Source organism: Bufo bufo, chromosome 7, assembly GCF_905171765.1.
Source record: "Bufo bufo chromosome 7, aBufBuf1.1, whole genome shotgun sequence".
NCBI lineage: Eukaryota > Metazoa > Chordata > Amphibia > Anura > Bufonidae > Bufo > Bufo bufo.
In genome coordinates, this window is record NC_053395.1 from 189,794,140 (window position 1) to 189,816,253 (window position 22,114).

Here is a 22,114-nt window from a genome sequence, read left to right on the forward strand (position 1 = left end):
GGAACTGAAAAGGTGTCAGTCTACTACTAGTTACAGTCAACAGAGACTACTGAGGGGTGCGTATAGTTTGGTGGCTAAAATGCTCATGACAGGTTCCCTTTAAGATCAAAATAATCCATGTCATTAAGACAAAATCATTGATGAAACAATTCCAACGATACCATTTTTTACATAAACTTTGATTAAGGAGGTTGTCTAAGCTACAGATATTGATAACCTACCTTCAGGATAGGTCATTGATATCAGATCCATTGGGGTCCAACATCTGTCACCCCTTCGATCAACTGTGTCGGGCAGCCACATCACTGGAAACTATAAAGGGTACTGAGCTAGAAGCAGACAGCTCCATACACTGTGTAGTGCCCACTGCAGCTCCATACACTGAATAGTTTAGGCCCCCGTGGCGCCCATTTCAGCTGATAGGTGGGGGTGCTGGTTGTTGGACCTCCATTAATCAGAGTGATGATGACTTATCCTGAGAATAGGTCATCAATACCTGTAGCCCATTCAACCCCTTTAACCACCTAACTGTTTTGCCAGAGCTCAGCTCGGGCTGTGGTAAAAGTATTTAACTATTCTACCCCAGCTGGGCTCCGGCAGAAGTGGAAGGGAGAAGGGCTGCTTTAGATGCTGCTATCTCCTGAATGGTAGCAGCTAGAAGCATGGGACTGGTCTTGTTTGAAACACAAGACCAAAACGACAGCATTAGCCCAAGGTAAACAGGAGATATCACTGTTAGAAATCGAGTTGGCAATAATAGAGGGTAAGCTTTTACTTTCACCTTCAGCTGTATTCACTGCATCCTTATTTCTAATAGTGATATATTCCCATGTACTGAATATAATGCTGTCATTCTGGTATTGTTTGAAAGCTTGGAATGCCAGCTTTCAAACAATGCAATACATATATCTAGCTGCTACCAAACCAGAGATATTATCCATTAAAGCAGCTCCCCCCCCCCCCCCCTTCAGTCTGGAGGAAAAGGGAGAGCAGTTGCAAAGCTGACAGCCTGCAGGAGGAAAGGAAAAATAGTAAAAAAAATATATAGAACATGGCATTATCATCACTGTAGTGACCCACATAATAAAGTTATATATTTTTTACCACACAGTGAACACCATAAATAAATTCTACAAAATAATGTTAAAATTGCAGTTTTTTTGTATCTTTCTCCCTAAAAATAAAATAATAAAAGTTATTTACTACACTTTATATACCCTAGAATGGTTCCTAAAAACTTTACAACTAATCTAATTTAGAAGAAAAGATTAAAAAGTTATGACTGCTGGAGCACAAAGGTGGAAAATATTATTGGTCCTTAAGGCTAAAATGTATTATGTCACTAAGGGGTTAAAAATGCAATAGTGTCCCCCGAGTTGTGCTCCAACAAGATTTACTGCAGACACATATTACAAATCTACAATAAAAAAAAAGTGACATTTTTGGGATTTTTCCAATTTTAATGTTAGGAGGTTAAAGGATTTTCCAGTGCAATAAAAAATGGTGGCAGTGGGTTCAGATAGGCTTAAAAACAAAAGAGTGGATACTCACCCTCACCGATCTCCCACCACAGTTGTTCCGATGCTGCTCTGGTCCTTGCTCAACATGCCAGAAGTGAGGGGATAGGTGAGAGTTGAGTATCCGGTCTTTCATGTGTTTATGCTCCACTAGGACCACTACCACCAATTTTTATTGTGCTGGAAAACCCCTTCAAACAGCATTGTGTATGTAATTAATAGCCATGGGATATTTTTTGCTGCGTATCTATATATTATAATGTGGATCCGTTGGTTGTGTATTGTGTATTAGTTCTTAAAAGAAAATTCACACTACTTACTAAACTAATGAATCTCACCGAAATAATCAATTCACACCAATAATTCTTATGGGAAAAAGCTCAAAGTGATCCTCAAGTAACCGAGGTCTGGAATATAGCCATTGATTTCATGCAGATATAACGTAGGTTTTCTTAAATGAAATATTCAAGAAATACTGGCTCCTTCCCAATAGCTTCTAGCAACAGAACAGCTTGCAGGGCACCAGAATTAGATACGAGCAAGCTGTCAGCAGATCTAGTAGTAACACAAAATGTATTAGATCCTCTCTAAGTATTTTAGGAACAAATAATAATATAGGGGTTTGACATTGGACAAAAGAGCAGGACTGTAATTACATCTCAGGCGAATAGCCAGGAACCCAAACCATCGCGTGACTGTTTTACAGAACGCAACCTGCTAAAAAAAATAACTTAGACAACATGCAAACAAAAAGATAAAAACCTAATCTGATGGTTTTTGCCATATATTTTATTTCAGGTCCATCACTACACAATGTTTTACCCCCCTTCACCATTCAGAAGCTCATTATTTAATGGCATACATATATAAAATAGGAACCTTTAGCAGTGGTATACAGGGGTGGAATTCAAATTTTTAACAACAGTTTCCCTATTCAACGGCGGACACGCAGCGCCACGACACGTTTACATATACATACACCATATACAGTTGCAAGAAAATACGGAACAGTTTTGCGGAACTGAAATACGGACATACAGAAACTAAATGCACACAGAGTAACCTCCGTTTTTTTCTGCCGACCCATTGAAATGAATGGTTCCGTATACGGTCCGCAAAAAAAAACAGAATGGACACGCAAAGAAAATACGTCCATGTGCATGAGGCCTCAGTCTCGTCCTTTCGATTGCTCCTTACACTCTAAATGATGTTTTTCTCTATGGACGGAACATGACTCCCACAAGTATCGTGCTTTATGTTTTATAGCGAACACACAATCTAATGTACATATTTCCTCGTCATGGCAGCCAGCAATAAATGGAATATATATATTCAGTGGAATAAGGTAACAGTAAGCACAAGTGTAACATTCTTTTTTCAAAGAACAAAGAGTGACAGTTTTTTGTTTTTTTTTACTTTAAGGCCTAGTTCACACGAACGTGTGTGATCCGTGGCCGTATTGCGGCCCGCAAATCGCAGGCCGCAATACACGGCCACAGTTCCGTGTGAATTCCGCATCACGGATGCGGACCCATTCACTTCAATGGGTCCGCAAATCCGGAATCGCAGAACTGCCGCACGGGACCCCTCGGAAGCACTACGGAGTGCCTCCGTGTGGTTACGTCCCGTACTTCCGTTCCGCAAAAAGATAGAACAAGTCCTATCTTTTAGCGGAACGGCCGGATCGCGGACCCATTAAAGTGAATGGGTCCGCGATCCGATGCGGCAGACCTACGGCCGGCGATCGTGCATTGCGGCCCGCTATTTGCGGGCCGCAGCACAGGCACGGGTCACACACGTTCGTGTGAACTCGGCCTAACTGTAGAACTAATTCTGCCTTCAAACGTAACTATAGTATGTGCCAATAAAATGTGATTTTACCTTTCTTTTGATGTCTGTGAATTGAGAAAACATCAAAGACCAGTAGAAAGACAACTCCACAATATAGTAGTAATGCAAATCTGCCGTCAGTTGCTGCAAAACAAACACAATTCCATTTTGTTACTACATTTTCTCACCAAGCAAATTAATTGCAGATCCCATAACAACAAACCAAGAAAAATGGATGCAAAATTAACTTTTTTTAGATGACATGTCTAAAGTTTCTAAATCAGATACAGTGTTTCATTGTATCCACTCCTGTAATTAAAGCTGCACTGTGCTTGGTTGCTAAGGGAGACAAAGGCACAGTTCTCATTAATCTTCCCCAATATTTAGCTTCTCTGTTACTCCTCCTGGAAATGTATACAGGAATTGAAAATTGAGTGCTAGGCTGTAATATGACTGTTTTTAGCTTCTATAATTACAGACAAAAATCCTGCCACAATTGCAGGTCTAATGACCCAAAGTAACAGCATCATAGAAATCTATGAAGTTCAGACCATTAGACACATGGTTGGACAGGGATTTGCGTCTCTAAGGCAGAAGAAACGCAGAGTATTACAGTATCAACGAAGTGCATGACATTACACTAATCTCATGTACACTTTGTGGATTTTTTCAATTCGGAAATTGACCTGCATTGTGGTTTTCAAATTTAATAGCATGTCAATAATGTTTACGGTTTTTTGCTGGGGATTTCACACTTTTCACCAAAAATCGGTGTTAGACTTTGCAGATTTTGGTGCAGATATGGTGTACAAATGCACATGAATCGGCACAGAAATTCGTGCCGATCTTATGTGCGTTCATCCGCACTCATCTGCAGGTAGCTACTTTCACACTAGCGGCAGGATGGATCCGACAGGCTGTTCACCCTGTCGGATCCGTCCTGCCGCTATTTTGCCGTACCGCCGGACTGCCGCTCCGTCCCCATTGACTCCAGCGCAGCACGGCGAGAGGCCGCCGGACTAAAAGTACTGCATGTCCGACTTTTTAGTCCGGTGGCCTCTCACCGCGCACTGCTGTGCTGCGCCAGAGGTCCACCCCCATCCCCATTATAGTCAATGGGGACGGAGCAGCAGTCCGGCGACACGGCGAAATAGCAGCAGGGCGGAATCCGACAGGGTGAACAGCCTGTCGGATCCGTCCTGCCGCTAGTGTGAAAGTACCCTAATACTGTATAGGAGCTGAAAAACTAGCAAATTGAGACTGTCTGAATGAGGCCTTACCATTCCCTTTGTCAATTCCCTTAGTTGCTTACTGTCAGTGGTGTGATCCTCTGTTATCTGCCCCCATTCTAATCTGGAAATGTATGGATAAACTGGCAACTTGTAGCAGCGGTTTCTGTCTGGTTACCTCTCAGCATATTTGCCGTGCTGCGGCTGGATCCACGACACTCCCCATTATAGTGAATGGGGCAGGACGGACTTTCAACAGCTCACGGATGTACATTGCAGTTATGGATCCGGCAGGCTGTTCCCCTGCCCGAACAGTCTGCCGGGACGAGTAAACAATAGTGTGAAAGTAGCCTAATATCAATGAGAATATGTCATCAGGAACATCCAGCTCCTCCTCTGACTTTTCTAGGACATGGAGACTTTGAAGGATGATTTGGAAGAAGTCAATCCAGCAAAAGATGAGGATGGTCATCATTAAGACCTGGCCCCGCTAAGGGGTGCAGACTGGATGGAATTGGTTGGCACGCTGGCAGTGAAATAATAAAGGCTTCCATCTTATTGGTATTGAATTACATATCTGATGTAGGAATAAATAAATAAAACTGACACAGCATAAGTCTCCCTGCACTCTCCCAGTACTGTCCCTGCAGTGTCCCTGCAGTCACTCTGCACTCTCCCTGCAGTCTCCCTAAACTCGCCCTGCAGTCTATCTGCACTCTCCCTGCAGTCACTCTGCACTCTCCCTGCAGTCTCCCTGCACTCTCCCAGGACTGTCCCTGCAGTGTCCCTGCAGTCACTCTGCACTCTCCCTGCAGTCTCCCTGAACTCGCCCTGCAGTCACTCTGCACTCTCCCTGCAGTCTCCCTGAACTCTCCCTGCAGTCTATCTGCATTCTCCCTGCAGTCACTCTGCACTCTCCCTGCAGTCTCCCTGAACTCGCCCTGCTGTCTATCTGCACTCTCCCTGCAGTCTATCTGCACTCTCCCTGCAGTAACTCTGCACTCTCCCTGCAGTAACTCTGCACTCTCCCTGCAGTCTCCCTGAACTCGCCCTGCAGTCTCCCTGCACTTGCCCTGCAGTCTCCCTGCACTTGCCCTGCACTCTCCCTGCAGTCTCCCTGTACTCGCCCTGCAGTCTATCTGCACTCTCCCTGCAGTCACTCTGCACTCTCCCTGCACTCTCCCAGGACTGTCCCTGCAGTGTCCCTGCAGTCACTCTGCACTCTCCCTGCAGTCTCCCTGAACTCGCCCTGCAGTCACTCTGCACTCTCCCAGTACTGTCCCTGCAGTGTCCCTGCACTCTCCCAGTACTGTCCCTGCAGTGTCCCTGCACTCTCCCAGTACTGTCCCTGCAGTGTCCCTGCAGTCACTCTGCACTCTCCCTGCAGTCTCCCTGAACTCGCCCTGCAGTCTATCTGCACTCTTCCTGCAGTCACTCTGCACTCTCCCTGCAGTCTCTCTGCACTCTCCCGGGACTGTCCCTGCAGTGTCCCTGCAGTCACTCTGCACTCTCCCTGCAGTCTCCCTGAACTCGCCCTGCAGTCACTCTGCACTCTCCCTGCAGTCTCCCTGAACTCTCCCTGCAGTCTATTTGCATTCTCCCTGCAGTCACTCTGCACTCTCCCTGCAGTCTCCCTGAACTCGCCCTGCAGTCTATCTGCACTCTCCCTGCAGTCTATCTGCACTCTCCCTGCAGTAACTCTGCACTCTCCCTGCAGTAACTCTGCACTCTCCCTGCAGTCTCCCTGAACTCGCCCTGCAGTCTTTCTGCACTCTCCCTGCAGTCACTCTGCACTCTCCCTGCAGTCTCCCTGAATTCGCCCTGCAGTCTATCTGCACTCTCCCTTTCTCTCTGTTTGAAAAGTGACCGGCACTCCTGTAAGCACTGTAGCCTTCTCTCATCTTGCCAAGCACTGCGCTGTACATATAGTATAGTGGCCGTACTTGGTATTGCAGCTCAGCCCCATTCACTTGGATGGGGCTGAGTTGTGCCCAAGCCATGTGACCGACGAACGTGACATCACATGACCTAGGGAAACCTGCAGGAAGACAGCAGCTCTTATAGGAGTGCCAGGCTTTCTCAAAAAGCTGATCGACAGGGGTCCCAGGTGTTGGACCCCCACCAATAAGTTACTCTGGATAGGTCTTCAGTTAAGTCTCAGAAAACCCCTGTGGCCATACACAGTCAGTAGCTGTTGTCAGAACAATTGTTTGGCAGACTGTGATTTTTCCCAGATGCTCAGGTGCGTTCAGTTTGCCTCAGCATGTACCGTATATGTTTTCAGTGGAAAGAGAGGACAGAGATGCTTCCACATACACATTAGACTGTCAGCCGACAAAACACTAATGTGTATTGGGTTCTTACGTATATTATGTAGGTCGACCAAAGACAAGTCTATATACTGTAAGTATTCTTAAGATATTTCCTTTTTGCACCTGCGAGCCTAGAGACAATGCACAGTAATCTCTGTCTTGTGAAATTCGCTTTCACTGGCCCATTGTTTCGAGCTTCTTGCCATTACAAAGGAGCCTTATAAATGACACTGGGATTTATTTTTCTATTTCCAGCTACTAGAAAAATATTCATGTACCCAAGTGTCACATTTATCATACAGACAGCTTAAATCATGAGAAAATATAGAGCAGGAGGAAGTCATGGCTTCCTGCCAAGATCTCATATTTTCTTTATGCAGTAGATAAATAGCATATCGAAGACAAAAGCAACTCCGGCTCTACAGGATGAAGACCCCCGGTGTGAGACTCATCACACATTGTATTGTCCGGCCACTTGAATCGGGAATGATGAGGTCAAACAAAATACTTATTACAAATTGGATTATTTTTTTTTTTTACCTTCCAGTCTTTGTAATGCTTGAAAATAAGTAATGTAAATGGATATTGCTTTTTACACCAAAGCAATGAGCCATTAAACCATAAAAGCAATGTAATTGAACAACGGGACAGAATAGAAGTTACTTTGTAGCTTAACCCTGTCAGGACCTTGTGATTTTCCATTTTTGCATTTTCATCTTTTACTCCCTACCTTCCCAGGGACAAACCTTTTTTTTATTTTTCCGTTCACATAGCTCTGTATGAGGGCTCACTTTTTGCAGGACAATTTGTACTTTCTAATGCCACCATTTACAGTTGCATACGATGTAGTTGGAAGCTGGAAATAAATTCCAAATGGAGTGGAATTGCCAAAAATGCAATTCCATCATAGTTGTTCTTACAGCATTCCCTATGCGGTAGAACTGACCTGTTGCCTTCAGTTTCTGGGTCAGTTTGATTACAGCAACACCACATTTATGTCGTTTTTCTTATGTTTTAATAATGAAAAGATTCCTGGAAAAAAATTAAATTTTTCTTTTCATTGCCATGTTCTTTTTATAGTTATACCTACGCAGTGTGGAGGCTCATTTTGTAGCTTTTATTGATACCAATGTGGCAGGTGAATGACTTTTTGATCACTTTTTATTCATATTTTTTTGGGAGGTGAAGCGACTTAAAAAACAGTGAATCAGACATTTATATTTTTTTTATTACGGCGTTCACCATACGGCATAAATATGTTTATATTTTAATAGTAATAGGCATTTTGGGACATGACGATACCTTTGATCTTTATTTTTTATTATTTATTTTTATTTCGGGGAAACGGGGTGATTAAAATATTTATATGTCTATATTTTTTAAAACTTTTTTTTACACTTTTATTAAGCCGCCTCAGGGGCTTTTGGCAAGTGATCCATAGATTATTTGTCTTTCACATTGCAATAAATGACTACTGCATTGTGAAGGACTTACACTATTTTCCTATTGAGCACTGCCACCTACAGCTCTATTAGCTCTATTAGGCTGGAACTCTTCACCGAGATCCAGCCTAATAGAGACAACAAACGTCTTTGCCGATCTCCGCATAGGGAAGGCATTCCGGCCCTGGGAGTGCAGTGCTCCCGGGGAAAAGCCTCTTAGATGCTGTGGTCACAATTGACCCCGGCATATAAGGGGTTAAATGTCTGCGATTGGCATTAGCGCTGATCGCAGACCTTAGCCCCATGTGTTTGCTGTTTAAAACAGCAGAAATCCGGCTGCTATAACACCCGCTGTGCTCATGAGCAGGTGCCATTTTTAAAGACTGGACTTCCACCATACATATAAGGCCACTTTCACACGGGCAAGTTTTCCGCGCGGGGGCAATGCGTGAGGTGAACGCATTGCACCCGCACTGAATCCGGACCCATTCATTTCTATGGGGCTGTGCACATAAGCGATGATTTTCACGCATCACTTGTGCGTTGCATGAAAATCGCAGCAAGCTTTATATTGTGCGTTTTTCACGCAACGCAGGCCCCATAGAAGTGAATGGGGCTGAGTGAAAATCACAAGCATCCGCAAGCAAGTGCGGATGCGGTGCGATTTTCACGCATGGTTGCTAGGATGAAAGTCTATTCACGTATAACATGGTTATAAGGGAAAATAATAGCATTCTTTAATGCAGAATGCTTAGTAGAAGGTCAATTGAGGGTTAAAAAATAAAAAAAATAACTCTATAGCAAAGAAAAGCAGGCGACACCACCTTCTGGAATAAGCGTGGAACTGTGGAAATACTCTTTGGAATATTTATTCAGAGATATCACACATATAAAATGGCCAATATAATGAATAAAATACACTAAACATTCAATTACAATAATACACTGAATAAAAACAATTGAATAAATAAGGAAGTGGTCTCCTAAAATAATGTCACATGAGATAAATTGCGGCAGAGAGCTGTAAAAATCCACCTGTAAGTGTTTTCCAAATAGGACTGTCTCTGTGAGACTCTTACCGCTCTATAGTCCCGATGTATATGGTAAACTTCCACGGAGCGGTGGAGAGGTGTTATCACCAGAACCCTGGACGCTGGATGTTGAACAAGCGTGCAGCTTGCAGTATGTAGTCACACGTCGGTGCAGGATACAGACACCGGAGCGCAGGACGCTGAGTGCTGAATGTTCAGCTCGGAGGGCGTGCTCTCAGTCAGGTGATCCTATGCAAATGAATCAGATGTTCTGATCAGCTGATAGGTATCGCCCAATCACGTACTGCTCAGGTCCTTGTACCAAAGGTCACTAGGCACAGCGTCAATCCAGGTCCTAAAATTGCAGTGTTGGTGGATAATATTTAGAGTGTAAATACTCTTTGTCCACGGGATCTTTCGTACTTGGGGTCCGGACCAGTACTAGATATGAAAGTTGCGTAGTCCGCTAGACGCGTTTCGAGGCCTCCTGCCTCTTCCTCAGTAGCTACCAGACTGCGCTCTTTCAAACATTATATAGGATGCATAATTAAAATCATTCATACAACCTGTGTTCAGGTTAAGACCCACTGAATCATGGGTTGTATTCTAAAAACATGGAGTGGATTATAAAATGAAAACTAACATGGAGACAAACATAATAAAAACATAAGTTTGTGTCAAAAACATTACATAGAATATATGTACATTTTCTTTTCGCGTATCTATAAGAGTACCAATAAATTACCAATACAATAATATTCACACCACTCCCTCATAGCATTGCCAAAATAGATCTCAATACACACATGCATTTCCTGTGCGTTTTTTCATTTTCATATATACACATGCGTTTCTTGTGCGTTTTTTCATTGCATTTGCCCTCATAGCATTGCCAAAATAGATCTCAATGCACACATGCATTTCCTGTACGTTTTTTATCATTCTCATATGCACACATGCGTTTCTCAAACTTCAACAGAACATAGTCATATAAGTTGTTCAACAGGGAAAATACCATATATATATAATTTCATATATTTATTCAGCCGAATTTCTGCCCAAAAACTTATTTTGCAGAAAAAAATTTTTGCTGAAAAAATTCTTTTTATTCATTTTATTCATTTTATTCATTCATTGTAGATATAGTGATGCCTGGGAGCAAGGGGAGACCAGGGTGCTAGACAAAAGACAGCTTACCCTGATATCACGTCGGTCCCAGGCACCCTATAGAAAACCGAATACTTCTAATTCTGCATTGAGACCTTTTGGAACCAACGAGCCAAATTCAAAAATCCTTCTTGACTCTACTCGGGACATATGCATAATGTGGTTCCCTCCCCTCCAGTTGGGTTGTATTTTCTCTAGGGCCACATATTTTAGTGTACTAGGGTCCTGATTGTGATAATTTTTAAAGTGCCTGGAGACCGTATGCTTCTCATATCCCTTGCGTATATTCGCAATGTGTTCCGAAACTCTCTTTTTTAAGGTCCTCTTTGTTCTCCCAATGTACTGCTTGTCGCATGTACATTGGAGCAGATAGATAACATCCGTGGTGCTACATGTTAAAAATTCTCTAATTGTCCATCTATAGTTGTTGCTTGTTGATAACACTACTTCTGTTTTTTTATTTTGATTTTTAGTGCTCTTACAATTTGAGCAGCTCCCACAGCGGAAAAACCCCTGTAGGCCTACCCATTTGACAATGGTGTCAATTTGAGTGGAGTTACTATTTTTAATAGTTGGGGCAATTCTTACTGCTAACGAGGGGACTTTCGTATATGTAATGTCTGGTATACTGGTAAGAGATGTCCGATGACTTTATCTTCACGAAGAAGATGCCAGTGTGTTTTGATCATTTTCTCAATCTTCCTGTACTGAGAATTAAAAGGAAGAATAAGTCTAATCTTATTTTCTTCTATATTTCTCTTTGACTCTATGTTGGGTTTTTCTTTGAAGAAGGTGGTTCTATCCATCATTTTTACCCTATTCAGAGAATTTTGTAAAAGAGATGATGGATATTGTTTGACGTCAAAATTCTTCTTCATTATTCTGCCTCCTCCTCAAAATTACTCTCAGACGTACAGTTACGTTTTAAACGTCTAAACTGGTTGATTGGTATATTTGCCAACCACCGAGGAAGGTGGCAGCTCGTGTGTAAGATGTAACTGTTACGGGTCACCGGTTTATAGTATGTACTACAAACAATCTCTGTGCTTCTACAGAAATGCATAAATCTAAAATTCGACCTGTTTTTGGCTAATATTAGCAGTGAAGGTTAAATTTTGTCGTTCCGATTTAATTCCAAAATAAATTCGCTCAGGTCATCCTCTCTCCCATTCCAAATGAAAAGGATGTCATCAATATATCGTCGCCAGAGGACCAAGCTCGTCCCCAGCCGCGACCCAATCACCCCGTGCTCAAATTGTGCTACAAAGAGATTGGCGTAGCTGGGGGCGAACCTGGTCCCCATGGCGGTACCCCTGGCTTGTAAATAAAATTCGGAGCCATACCAAAAATAATTATGTGATAATATATGTTGGATCCCTTCTATTGTAAAATTAATTTGGCCTTCTTCCAACTTACTTTCTCTCCTTAACACTGCTTTTATTGCTTCCAAACCTTGTTTGTGTTTAATTGAGGTGTATAGAGAGCTGACATCCAACGTAACTAAAAACCATTCAGGGTTATAAATTAAAGTTTCAACAGTTTTAATAATATCTGTTGTGTCCTTAATGTAGGAAGGTGTATTCTTAACAAACGGTTGCAGAATTTGGTCAATGTAATGCGATAAGTTACATGTAATGGATCCTATCCCCGAGATGATGGACGACCTGGAGGGTATTTGTTATTTTTATGCACTTTAGGCAAGCAGTAAAAAACGGGAATTCTTTGTTCTGTATCTAATATATATTTGTATTCGTTTTCATATAGAAATCCCTGTTCTCTACCTCTTTTGCATAGTTCAGTTAAAGATCCATAAAATTCATGTGTGGGGTCTCTGTCTAGCCTGATGTACGTATCTTGATCCATCAATTGTTTGCTACACTCTTTGTCGTAATCCACCGTATCTTGGATCACGATTGCACCTCCTTTATCAGCTGGACGTATCGTGATACTGTCCAGTTTCTGCAATTGTTTCAAAGCTTCACATTCACATTTAGTTAAATTATTGTAATGTCTCTTCTGTATAGATGTATTGATCTTTCTAATGTCAGTCTCCATATTTTTTCTAAAAGTGGCTATCTCATATCCTATTTCTTGTTGCGGGTATTTCCTAGATTTTGGTTTCAAGTCAGTGTGCAGATACTTGGATTGATTCGGTAGGGTATATTCATAGGGATTTTTAATAAAGTGCTTTTTAAGACATAATTTTCTCACAAATTTTTCTATATTAATATACGTCTCAAATTTGTTCAAAAGGGCTGTAGGTGCAAATTTCAGACCCTTATTCAATAAAGTGCTTTGTGCCTGGGTGAGTATGTGCGTACTTAAATTTATAATGGGACTTTCTTCCTCTATTTGATTACTCATCTCCGTGTGTTTCGATTTCCTGTTTCCCCCTGCGGGTCTTCTTCCCTGATTGTGAGTCCGAGTGACTTGCGTGTGTTGTGGTCTCTGTGCATTGTGCTGTTGTATTGCAGGTGATCGTGAGCGCCGTCTCCCTCTCAGTGGAGTACGTTCTCTCCTTGGTGTGTGTATTGTGGAGCTGAAATCTCTGTGTCTTAGGTTGTAATTGTGTGGTTGTGTTGGTGTTTGGTGATAATCTTTTCTGGGGGTTGTTTTCTCCATAGGTCGGTGTATTCGGGATTTGTGGTGGGGGGGAGTCCTGTCTAAAAAATGTGTTTCAGATAAACTTTCGTATTGATTTGTGATGGGTATATTGTACATAATTTTTGGGTCTTCTTGTTCAGATCCTATATCCCTTTGTACCTTCCTCTGGGATTCCACATTAGGTACGTTGTGTGTTCTATGGATGTTCCTAGATGAATCACTAGGATTTTTAAACAACCAGCACAGGATTTATATTGTGAAAACTTTAATCAGGAATGGTAATCTATGTTACGGACACAATCTATGGCACTAATACAATTAATCATAACTCGTAGAACACAAATGCTGAGTGATATCAATCAACAGATTGAAATCAGTAAGTCCATGATTGAAAAATTTCCCCACAATGAAGAATATAATCTATGGCAGTCACGGATTTGTAAAAGTCTAGACTCCCTAGAACAAGATATTATTTATAGAAAAACCAAAAAGATCTTTAATAGGGGCAATGATAAAATGCACAATATGGATAGATCACAAAATCCTCAGAATCAAGAATATCATTCTAGTGATTCATCTAGGAACATCCATAGAACACACAACGTACCTAATGTGGAATCCCAGAGGAAGGTACAAAGGGATATAGGATCTGAACAAGAAGACCCAAAAATTATGTACAATATACCCATCACAAATCAATACGAAAGTTTATCTGAAACACATTTTTTAGACAGGACTCCCCCCCACCACAAATCCCGAATACACCGACCTATGGAGAAAACAACCCCCAGAAAAGATTATCACCAAACACCAACACAACCACACAATTACAACCTAAGACACAGAGATTTCAGCTCCACAATACACACACCAAGGAGAGAACGTACTCCACTGAGAGGGAGACGGCGCTCACGATCACCTGCAATACAACAGCACAATGCACAGAGACCACAACACACGCAAGTCACTCGGACTCACAATCAGGGAAGAAGACCCGCAGGGGAAACAGGAAATCGAAACACACGGAGATGAGTATTCAAATAGAGGAAGAAAGTCCCATTATAAATTTAAGTACGCACATACTCACCCAGGCACAAAGCACTTTATTGAATAAGGGTCTGAAATTTGCACCTACAGCCCTTTTGAACAAATTTGAGACGTATATTAATATAGAAAAATTTGTGAGAAAATTATGTCTTAAAAAGCACTTTATTAAAAATCCTATGAATATACCCTACCGAATCAATCCAAGTATCTGCACACTGACTTGAAACCAAAATCTAGGAAATACCCGCAACAAGAAATAGGATATGAGATAGCCACTTTTAGAAAAAATATGGAGACTGACATTAGAAAGATCAATACATCTATACAGAAGAGACATTACAATAATTTAACTAAATGTGAATGTGAAGCTTTGAAACAATTGCAGAAACTGGACAGTATCACGATACGTCCAGCTGATAAAGGAGGTGCAATCGTGATCCAAGATACGGTGGATTACGACAAAGAGTGTAGCAAACAATTGATGGATCAAGATACGTACATCAGGCTAGACAGAGACCCCACACATGAATTTTATGGATCTTTAACTGAACTATGCAAAAGAGGTAGAGAACAGGGATTTCTATATGAAAACGAATACAAATATATATTAGATACAGAACAAAGAATTCCCGTTTTTTACTGCTTGCCTAAAGTGCATAAAAATAACAAATACCCTCCAGGTCGTCCCATCATCTCGGGGATAGGATCCATTACATGTAACTTATCGCATTACATTGACCAAATTCTGCAACCGTTTGTTAAGAATACACCTTCCTACATTAAGGACACAACAGATATTATTAAAACTGTTGAAACTTTAATTATAACCCTGAATGGTTTTTAGTTACGTTGGATGTCAGCTCTCTATACACCTCAATTAAACACAAACAAGGTTTGGAAGCAATAAAAGCAGTGTTAAGGAGAGAAAGTAAGTTGGAAGAAGGCCAAATTAATTTTACAATAGAAGGGATCCAACATATATTATCACATAATTATTTTTGGTATGGCTCCGAATTTTATTTACAAGCCAGGGGTACCGCCATGGGGACCAGGTTCGCCCCCAGCTACGCCAATCTCTTTGTAGCACAATTTGAGCACGGGGTGATTGGGTCGCGGCTGGGGACGAGCTTGGTCCTCTGGCGACGATATATTGATGACATCCTTTTCATTTGGAATGGGAGAGAGGATGACCTGAGCGAATTTATTTTGGAATTAAATCGGAACGACCAAAATTTAACCTTCACTGCTAATATTAGCCAAAAACAGGTCGAATTTTTAGATTTATGCATTTCTGTAGAAGCACAGAGATTGGTTTGTAGTACATACTATAAACCGGTGACCCGTAACAGTTACATCTTACACACGAGCTGCCACCTTCCTCGGTGGTTGGCAAATATACCAATCAACCAGTTTAGACGTTTAAAACGTAACTGTACGTCTGAGAGTAATTTTGAGGAGGAGGCAGAAATAATGAAGAAGAATTTTGACGTCAAACAATATCCATCATCTCTTTTACAAAATTCTCTGAATAGGGTAAAAATGATGGATAGAACCACCTTCTTCAAAGAAAAACCCAACATAGAGTCAAAGAGAAATATAGAAGAAAATAAGATTAGACTTATTCTTCCTTTTAATTCTCAGTACAGGAAGATTGAGAAAATGATCAAAACACACTGGCATCTTCTTCGTGAAGATAAAGTCATCGGACATCTCTTACCAAGTATACCAGACATTACATATACGAAAGTCCCCTCGTTAGCAGTAAGAATTGCCCCAACTATTAAAAAAAGTAACTCCACTCAAATTGACAACATTGTCAAATGGGTAGGCCTACAGGGGTTTTTCCGCTGTGGGAGCTGCTCAAATTGTAAGAGCACTAAAAATCAAAATAAAAAAACAGAAGTAGTGTTATCAACAAGCAACAACTATAGATGGACAATTAGAGAATTTTTAACATGTAGCACCACGGATGTTATCTATCTGCTCCAATGTACATGCGACAAGCAGTACATTGGGAGAACAAAGAGGACCTTAAAAAAGAGAGTTTCGGAACACATTGCGAATATACGCAAGGGATATGAGAAGCATACGGTCTCCAGGCACTTTAAAAATTATCACAATCAGGACCCTAGTACACTAAAATATGTGGCCCTAGAGAAAATACAACCCAACTGGAGGGGAGGGAACAACAATTATGCATATGTCCCGAGTAGAGTCAAGAAGGATTTTTTGATTTGGCTCGTTGGTTCCAAAAGTCTCAATGCAGAATTAGAAGTATTCGGTTTTCTATAGGGTGCCTGGGACCGACGTGATATCAGGGTAAGCTGTCTTTTGTCTAGCACCCTGGTCTCCCCTTGCTCCCAGGCATCACTATATCTACAATGAATGAATAAAATGAATAAAAAGAATTTTTTCAGCAAAAAATTTTTTCTGCAAAATAAGTTTTTGGGGCAGAAATTTCGGCTGAATAAATATATGAAATTATATATATATGGTATTTTCCCTGTTGAACAACTATATGACTATGTTCTGTTGAAGTTTGAGAAACGCATGTGTGCATATGAGAATGATAAAAAACGTACAGGAAATGCATGTGTGCATTGAGATCTATTTTGGCAATGCTATGAGGGCAATGCAATGAAAAAACGCACAAGAAACGCATGTGTATATATGAAAATGAAAAAACGCACAGGAAATGCATGTGTGTATTGAGATCTATTTTGGCAATGCTATGAGGGAGTGGTGTGAATATTATTGTATTGGTAATTTATTGGTACTCTTATAGATACGCGAAAAGAAAATGTACATATATTCTATGTAATGTTTTTGACACAAACTTATGTTTTTATTATGTTTGTCTCCATGTTAGTTTTCATTTTATAATCCACTCCATGTTTTTAGAATACAACCCATAGATCAGTGGGTCTTAACCTGAACACAGGTTGTATGAATGATTTTAATTATGCATCCTATATAATGTTTGAAAGAGCGCAGTCTGGTAGCTACTGAGGAAGAGGCAGGAGGCCTCGAAACGCGTCTAGCGGACTACGCAACTTTCATATCTAGTACTGGTCCGGACCCCAAGTACGAAAGATCCCGTGGACAAAGAGTATTTACACTCTAAATATTATCCACCAACACTGCAATTTTAGGACCTGGATTGACGCTGTGCCTAGTGACCTTTGGTACAAGGACCTGAGCAGTACGTGATTGGGCGATACCTATCAGCTGATCAGAACATCTGATTCATTTGCATAGGATCACCTGACTGAGAGCACGCCCTCCGAGCTGAACATTCAGCACTCAGCGTCCTGCGCTCCGGTGTCTGTATCCTGCACCGACGTGTGACTACATACTGCAAGCTGCACGCTTGTTCAACATCCAGCGTCCAGGGTTCTGGTGATAACACCTCTCCACCGCTCCGTGGAAGTTTACCATATACATCGGGACTATAGAGCGGTAAGAGTCTCACAGAGACAGTCCTATTTGGAAAACACTTACAGGTGGATTTTTACAGCTCTCTGCCGCAATTTATCTCATGTGACATTATTTTAGGAGACCACTTCCTTATTTATTCAATTGTTTTTATTCAGTGTATTATTGTAATTGAATGTTTTAGTGTATTTTATTTCATTATATTGGCCATTTTATATGTGTGATATCTCTGAATAAATATTCCAAAGAGTATTTCCACAGTTCCACGCTTATTCCAGAAGGTGGTGTCGCCTGCTTTTCTTTGCTATATATTTCATTTTCTTAATTGGGTGAGTGACCCAATTAGCAGTGAACCCACCGCTATCCGTTCATCCTAAGTGTTGAGCCTCCCTACCTTGCCTTTTTCTGCCAAAAAAAATAACTCACCTCCGCCAATTGATCGCGTAGCTGAAGGTCTCCTGTTCTTTCTTCAGGACCAGTCAAAGGACCTGTGGTGACATCACTGTGCTCATCACATGATACATTGCATGATCCATCACCATGTGGACCATGTGATGGACCATGTGATGAGCTCAGTGACATCACCACAGGTCCTTAGACAGGTCCTAAAGAAAGAACAGGAGACCTTCAGCTACGCGATCAATTGGAGGAGGTGAGTTATTTTTTTATTTATTTTTTAACCCTCAATTGACATTAAAACACTTTGCACTCGCGGGGAAAAATCGTGCATGTTCCCGCAACGCACCCGCATCCATTCTCGCAACGCACCCGCAACGCCCGTGTGAACCCAGCCTAAGGGGTTAAACCATGTGTTCAAGTACAGGCGTCCTTTGCAATGAGGTAAAGTACTCATGCACATAACTGTATGTATAGGAAGTCTGCCACCAGTAAGTTCACTAGCAAACCAGGTACAATGCGTTGCAGGGCTAGCTCAGCTGAATGTAATGATACCTTTCACTCCTTCTTGATTAACAGGGCCAGGTTCCTGCATAGTCATCCCTCCTGGTCATCTCAAGACGGAGAGGGAGGGGCTGGAAGAGAAAAGGTGCACAGAGTGGCTTGGGCCCGTCCTTGGTGCACTTAACTGCTCATTTGCATATGGATTAAAATAGCTTTTTCTCCAGAATGAAACAATGGATCACTAAGTGAAAGGTATTCAGGTGAACCAGACAGTGCGGGACATTTATTAAGCTATTTACACCACTATTGTTGTAAAAGATAAAGTTGCAGATTATGTCGCATAAATATCTAAATAGGACCCTATCTGGGTAAAGGTATCTAACCAGAACCAACAATTTTCCCCGAGGGGCTTATTATCTTACTTGACCCAGATTTTACCAAGATAAATTATAACTTTTATTAGTATGTAAAAACAGAATTTGTGATCGGAAAATAAAGTGTTTTAAAATATCTGCTCCCTGAATTCAGACTGATTGTTGTAATTGTTATTGCCTGGACTCTACCCACCAACCAGCGCTCCCGCCCGCCCTTTACCAGAAATCAGCTCCATCACTGACTCACTGGAAGATCTGGATTGTTTCTACTTGACTGAAGACAGGAGAACAAAGCTAAAACGGAAACCTGCCTCCCTGGCAGTAGCAGCGCTGGTTGGTGGGGAGAGTGCACAATAACAATTACAACAATCAGTCTGAATTCAGGTTGCAGATATTTTAAAACAAATTTTTTGCTCACAGATTCTGTTTTCTACATACTAATAAAAGTTCTATTTTATCTCGGTAAAATCTGGGTCAAGTTAGGTAATAAGCCCCTCGGGGCAAATTGTTGTTTTAGATTATGGCGCATGCCACATTTGCAGAATCATTTTTGACTATTTGACCTTCTCGCCATTTTTCCAAAGTGGCGAGAAGAAGGGGCAGGGCGTAGCGGGAGGGCCGGGGCTTTGTGCGGCGGTCGAGAGATGCTATAACTATAGCTATCATGTAGGTTATGTCTCAAGTCTACATCAGCCCCTGGCTAGCGTAGACTTCAGTTTATGGTGCACAGACTGCCAGAGATAAGACTAATTTGTAAAGAGACATCTTCCTCCTAATAAATTAGGTGCAGGGGCGTAACTATAGGGGAAGCAGGGGAACCGACTGCTTTGGGGCCCTGACCCAGGAGGGGCCCATCCAGGAAGAGGAGGACTAAAGGATTTTGTCAGGGCCCCCTCAACAGTATTACACAATGAAATTATATATAGTGACAGTTAGTGATGAGCGGCAGGGTCAATATTTGAATTCGCGATATTTGGCGAATATTTGGGCGAATATTCGCCATATATTCCAGAATTCGCGAATTCATGATCTCCAGGCATTATTTTCTTGATCGCATAAAATTCGCATAAACATTTTCGCATAAAAATTCGCATGAACTGGTATTTTAAAAAATATTGAATATTCGCGATTACGAATATATTTTGGGATATTCTAAATGTTCGCGAATTCTTGAAGTGCCGATATTCTCGATTAAAATTCGCAATTCGAATATTCGTGATCAACACTAGTGACAGTGTAGACAGTGTATAAAACGGATGGAACAGCTGCGGGTCTGGTCGGAGAGAGCGATCTTTACTAGTCACAGAACTATGGGCGGCATGAAAGGAAGGGGTCGCTAAAAAATTACTGTGGGATGGAGCCCCATTCAAACATTTGCTGTGGGGCCCAGTCATTTCTAGCTACGCCACTGAGGGTGCATCTTACTCCAGTGCAAAGAGATCATGACTGGCATACGGGTATGACAGTCTTGATAAATCTCCCCCATTGTGCCTGGTTTAACAATCTGAAGGACATAAAGATTTTTTCCTTTCATGTCCTAATTGATTAACCTATGTGGTGCAAAATAGCAAATGAGCGCAATTTGTGGAGCAAAATAGCACCTAAAGTGCCGACTGCTAAACTTTCATATATGCTCCAAGTAACAATTTCGACCCATCCTAATAAAAGTCAAAATCGTGAAAAGACAAATTTAGACAATAAGAGGTAAATTTATCAAGACCAACGTTTCCTATGTCAGGCGACAGTTTCTTGTGCAAATTTTAGTAAATCTATCCCCTCCCACTAAGCCCTGCCCCTTTTCTCTCAACTTTAGAAAAGTGGCGAAAGCACAAAAAGTCGCAAATTATGGCACAAATATGATGCTCTTGTATTTTGTCCACCCTGTCTGTAAATGTGCTGGTGTACATAAAGGCTTAATTAAAGGGCTTGTCTTACTTCAGCAACTAGCATTTAGGGTCCATTCACACGTCTGCAATGTGTTTCGCGGATCCACGGACAGTGGCAATGTGCGTTCCGCATTTTGCGGACCGCACATTGCCGTCACTAATAGAATATGCCTGTTCTTGTCCGCAATTGCGGGCAAGACTAGGACATGTTCTATTTTTTTCAGGAACGGAATGGCGGACCCAGAAGTGCGGGTCCGCAATTCCGTATCCGGGCAGCACATCGTGCTGCCCCATAGAAATGAATGGGTCCGCAATTTAATTCCGCAAAATGCGGAACGAAATTGCGGACGTGTGAATGGACCCTTATCATGTAGGAGGAAGTTAATACAATGTATTGTGAGTGTCCATATTGCTTCCTTTGCTGTCTGGATTAATTTTTCCGTCACATTGTACACTACTTGTTTCCATGGTTACGGCCACCCTGCAATCCAGCAGCAGTGGCCATGCGTCCACACTATAGAAAACAGTCCTGGCCACTAGAGAGGTTGGTGCTTTTTCCTATAGCGTGCAAGCACGGCCACCACTGCTGTATTGCAGGATGGTTGTAACCATGGAAACGAGCATTGTATAATGTGATGGAAAAGTGAATCCAGCCAGCAAAGGAGGCAACATGGACAATCACAGTACATTAGTAAGTGCCTTGTATTAACTTTCTCTACATAATAAATGCCACTTGCTGAAGTGAGACCACCCCTTTAATGAGGTATTGATGTAGTTTCAGCCTCCATTAATGTTGGCAGTTAGATCACGTGACCCTCGATGAGATTCGCCAGATTCCACCGGAAGTCAGTTTCTCTGTTCATCCCTATAACAGCATAAATGTCAGTCTCTTAGTAGTGAATGGAGAAACTGACCTCCTGTCCCCACAGTCAGGCGAGTCTTATTGTGGGTCACAGGATCTCGCTACCAAGTTCTAACCGTAATGGAGGCTGAAAATACGTCAATATATCAATATGTAAAGATTTCTTAAACAATAATGTATACCAGGATGCTTACAAACAAGAGGAACATTTCTTTTTCTGAAAGTACCTTTTTTTTTTACCAGAGGGAGCTTGAGACTGTTGATTATTTTGGGGCCTACGTAGGTATACGTAGCTTGAATTTTTAGAGCAGATGAGAAAAATCTGACATCAACTGAAAAGGAAAAGTAGATTCCCATAATAATGTAAAATACGTACAGCCCCATGCTCCTGTAGCACTGTACAGTCCTCAAAGAGGTCACATTTGGCTAGCCTGCCATCAAGTGGATGCACATTATGAAGCTCAGTTCAGCTTATTGG

The 22,114-nt window shown here is 41.6% G+C and overlaps 1 protein-coding gene across 2 annotated transcripts in view; it reads right to left on the reverse strand.

Moving 5' to 3' along the window:
- Positions 1-22,114, reverse strand: part of CERS6 (ceramide synthase 6) — a 212,501-nt gene that overhangs the window by 27,139 nt on the left and 163,248 nt on the right. For both annotated transcript variants that reach the window (XM_040441028.1, XM_040441027.1), the window contains exon 6: positions 3,399-3,491. In XM_040441028.1, the coding sequence (XP_040296962.1) occupies positions 3,399-3,491 (93 nt within the window). The remainder of the gene's footprint in view (positions 1-3,398; positions 3,492-22,114) is intronic.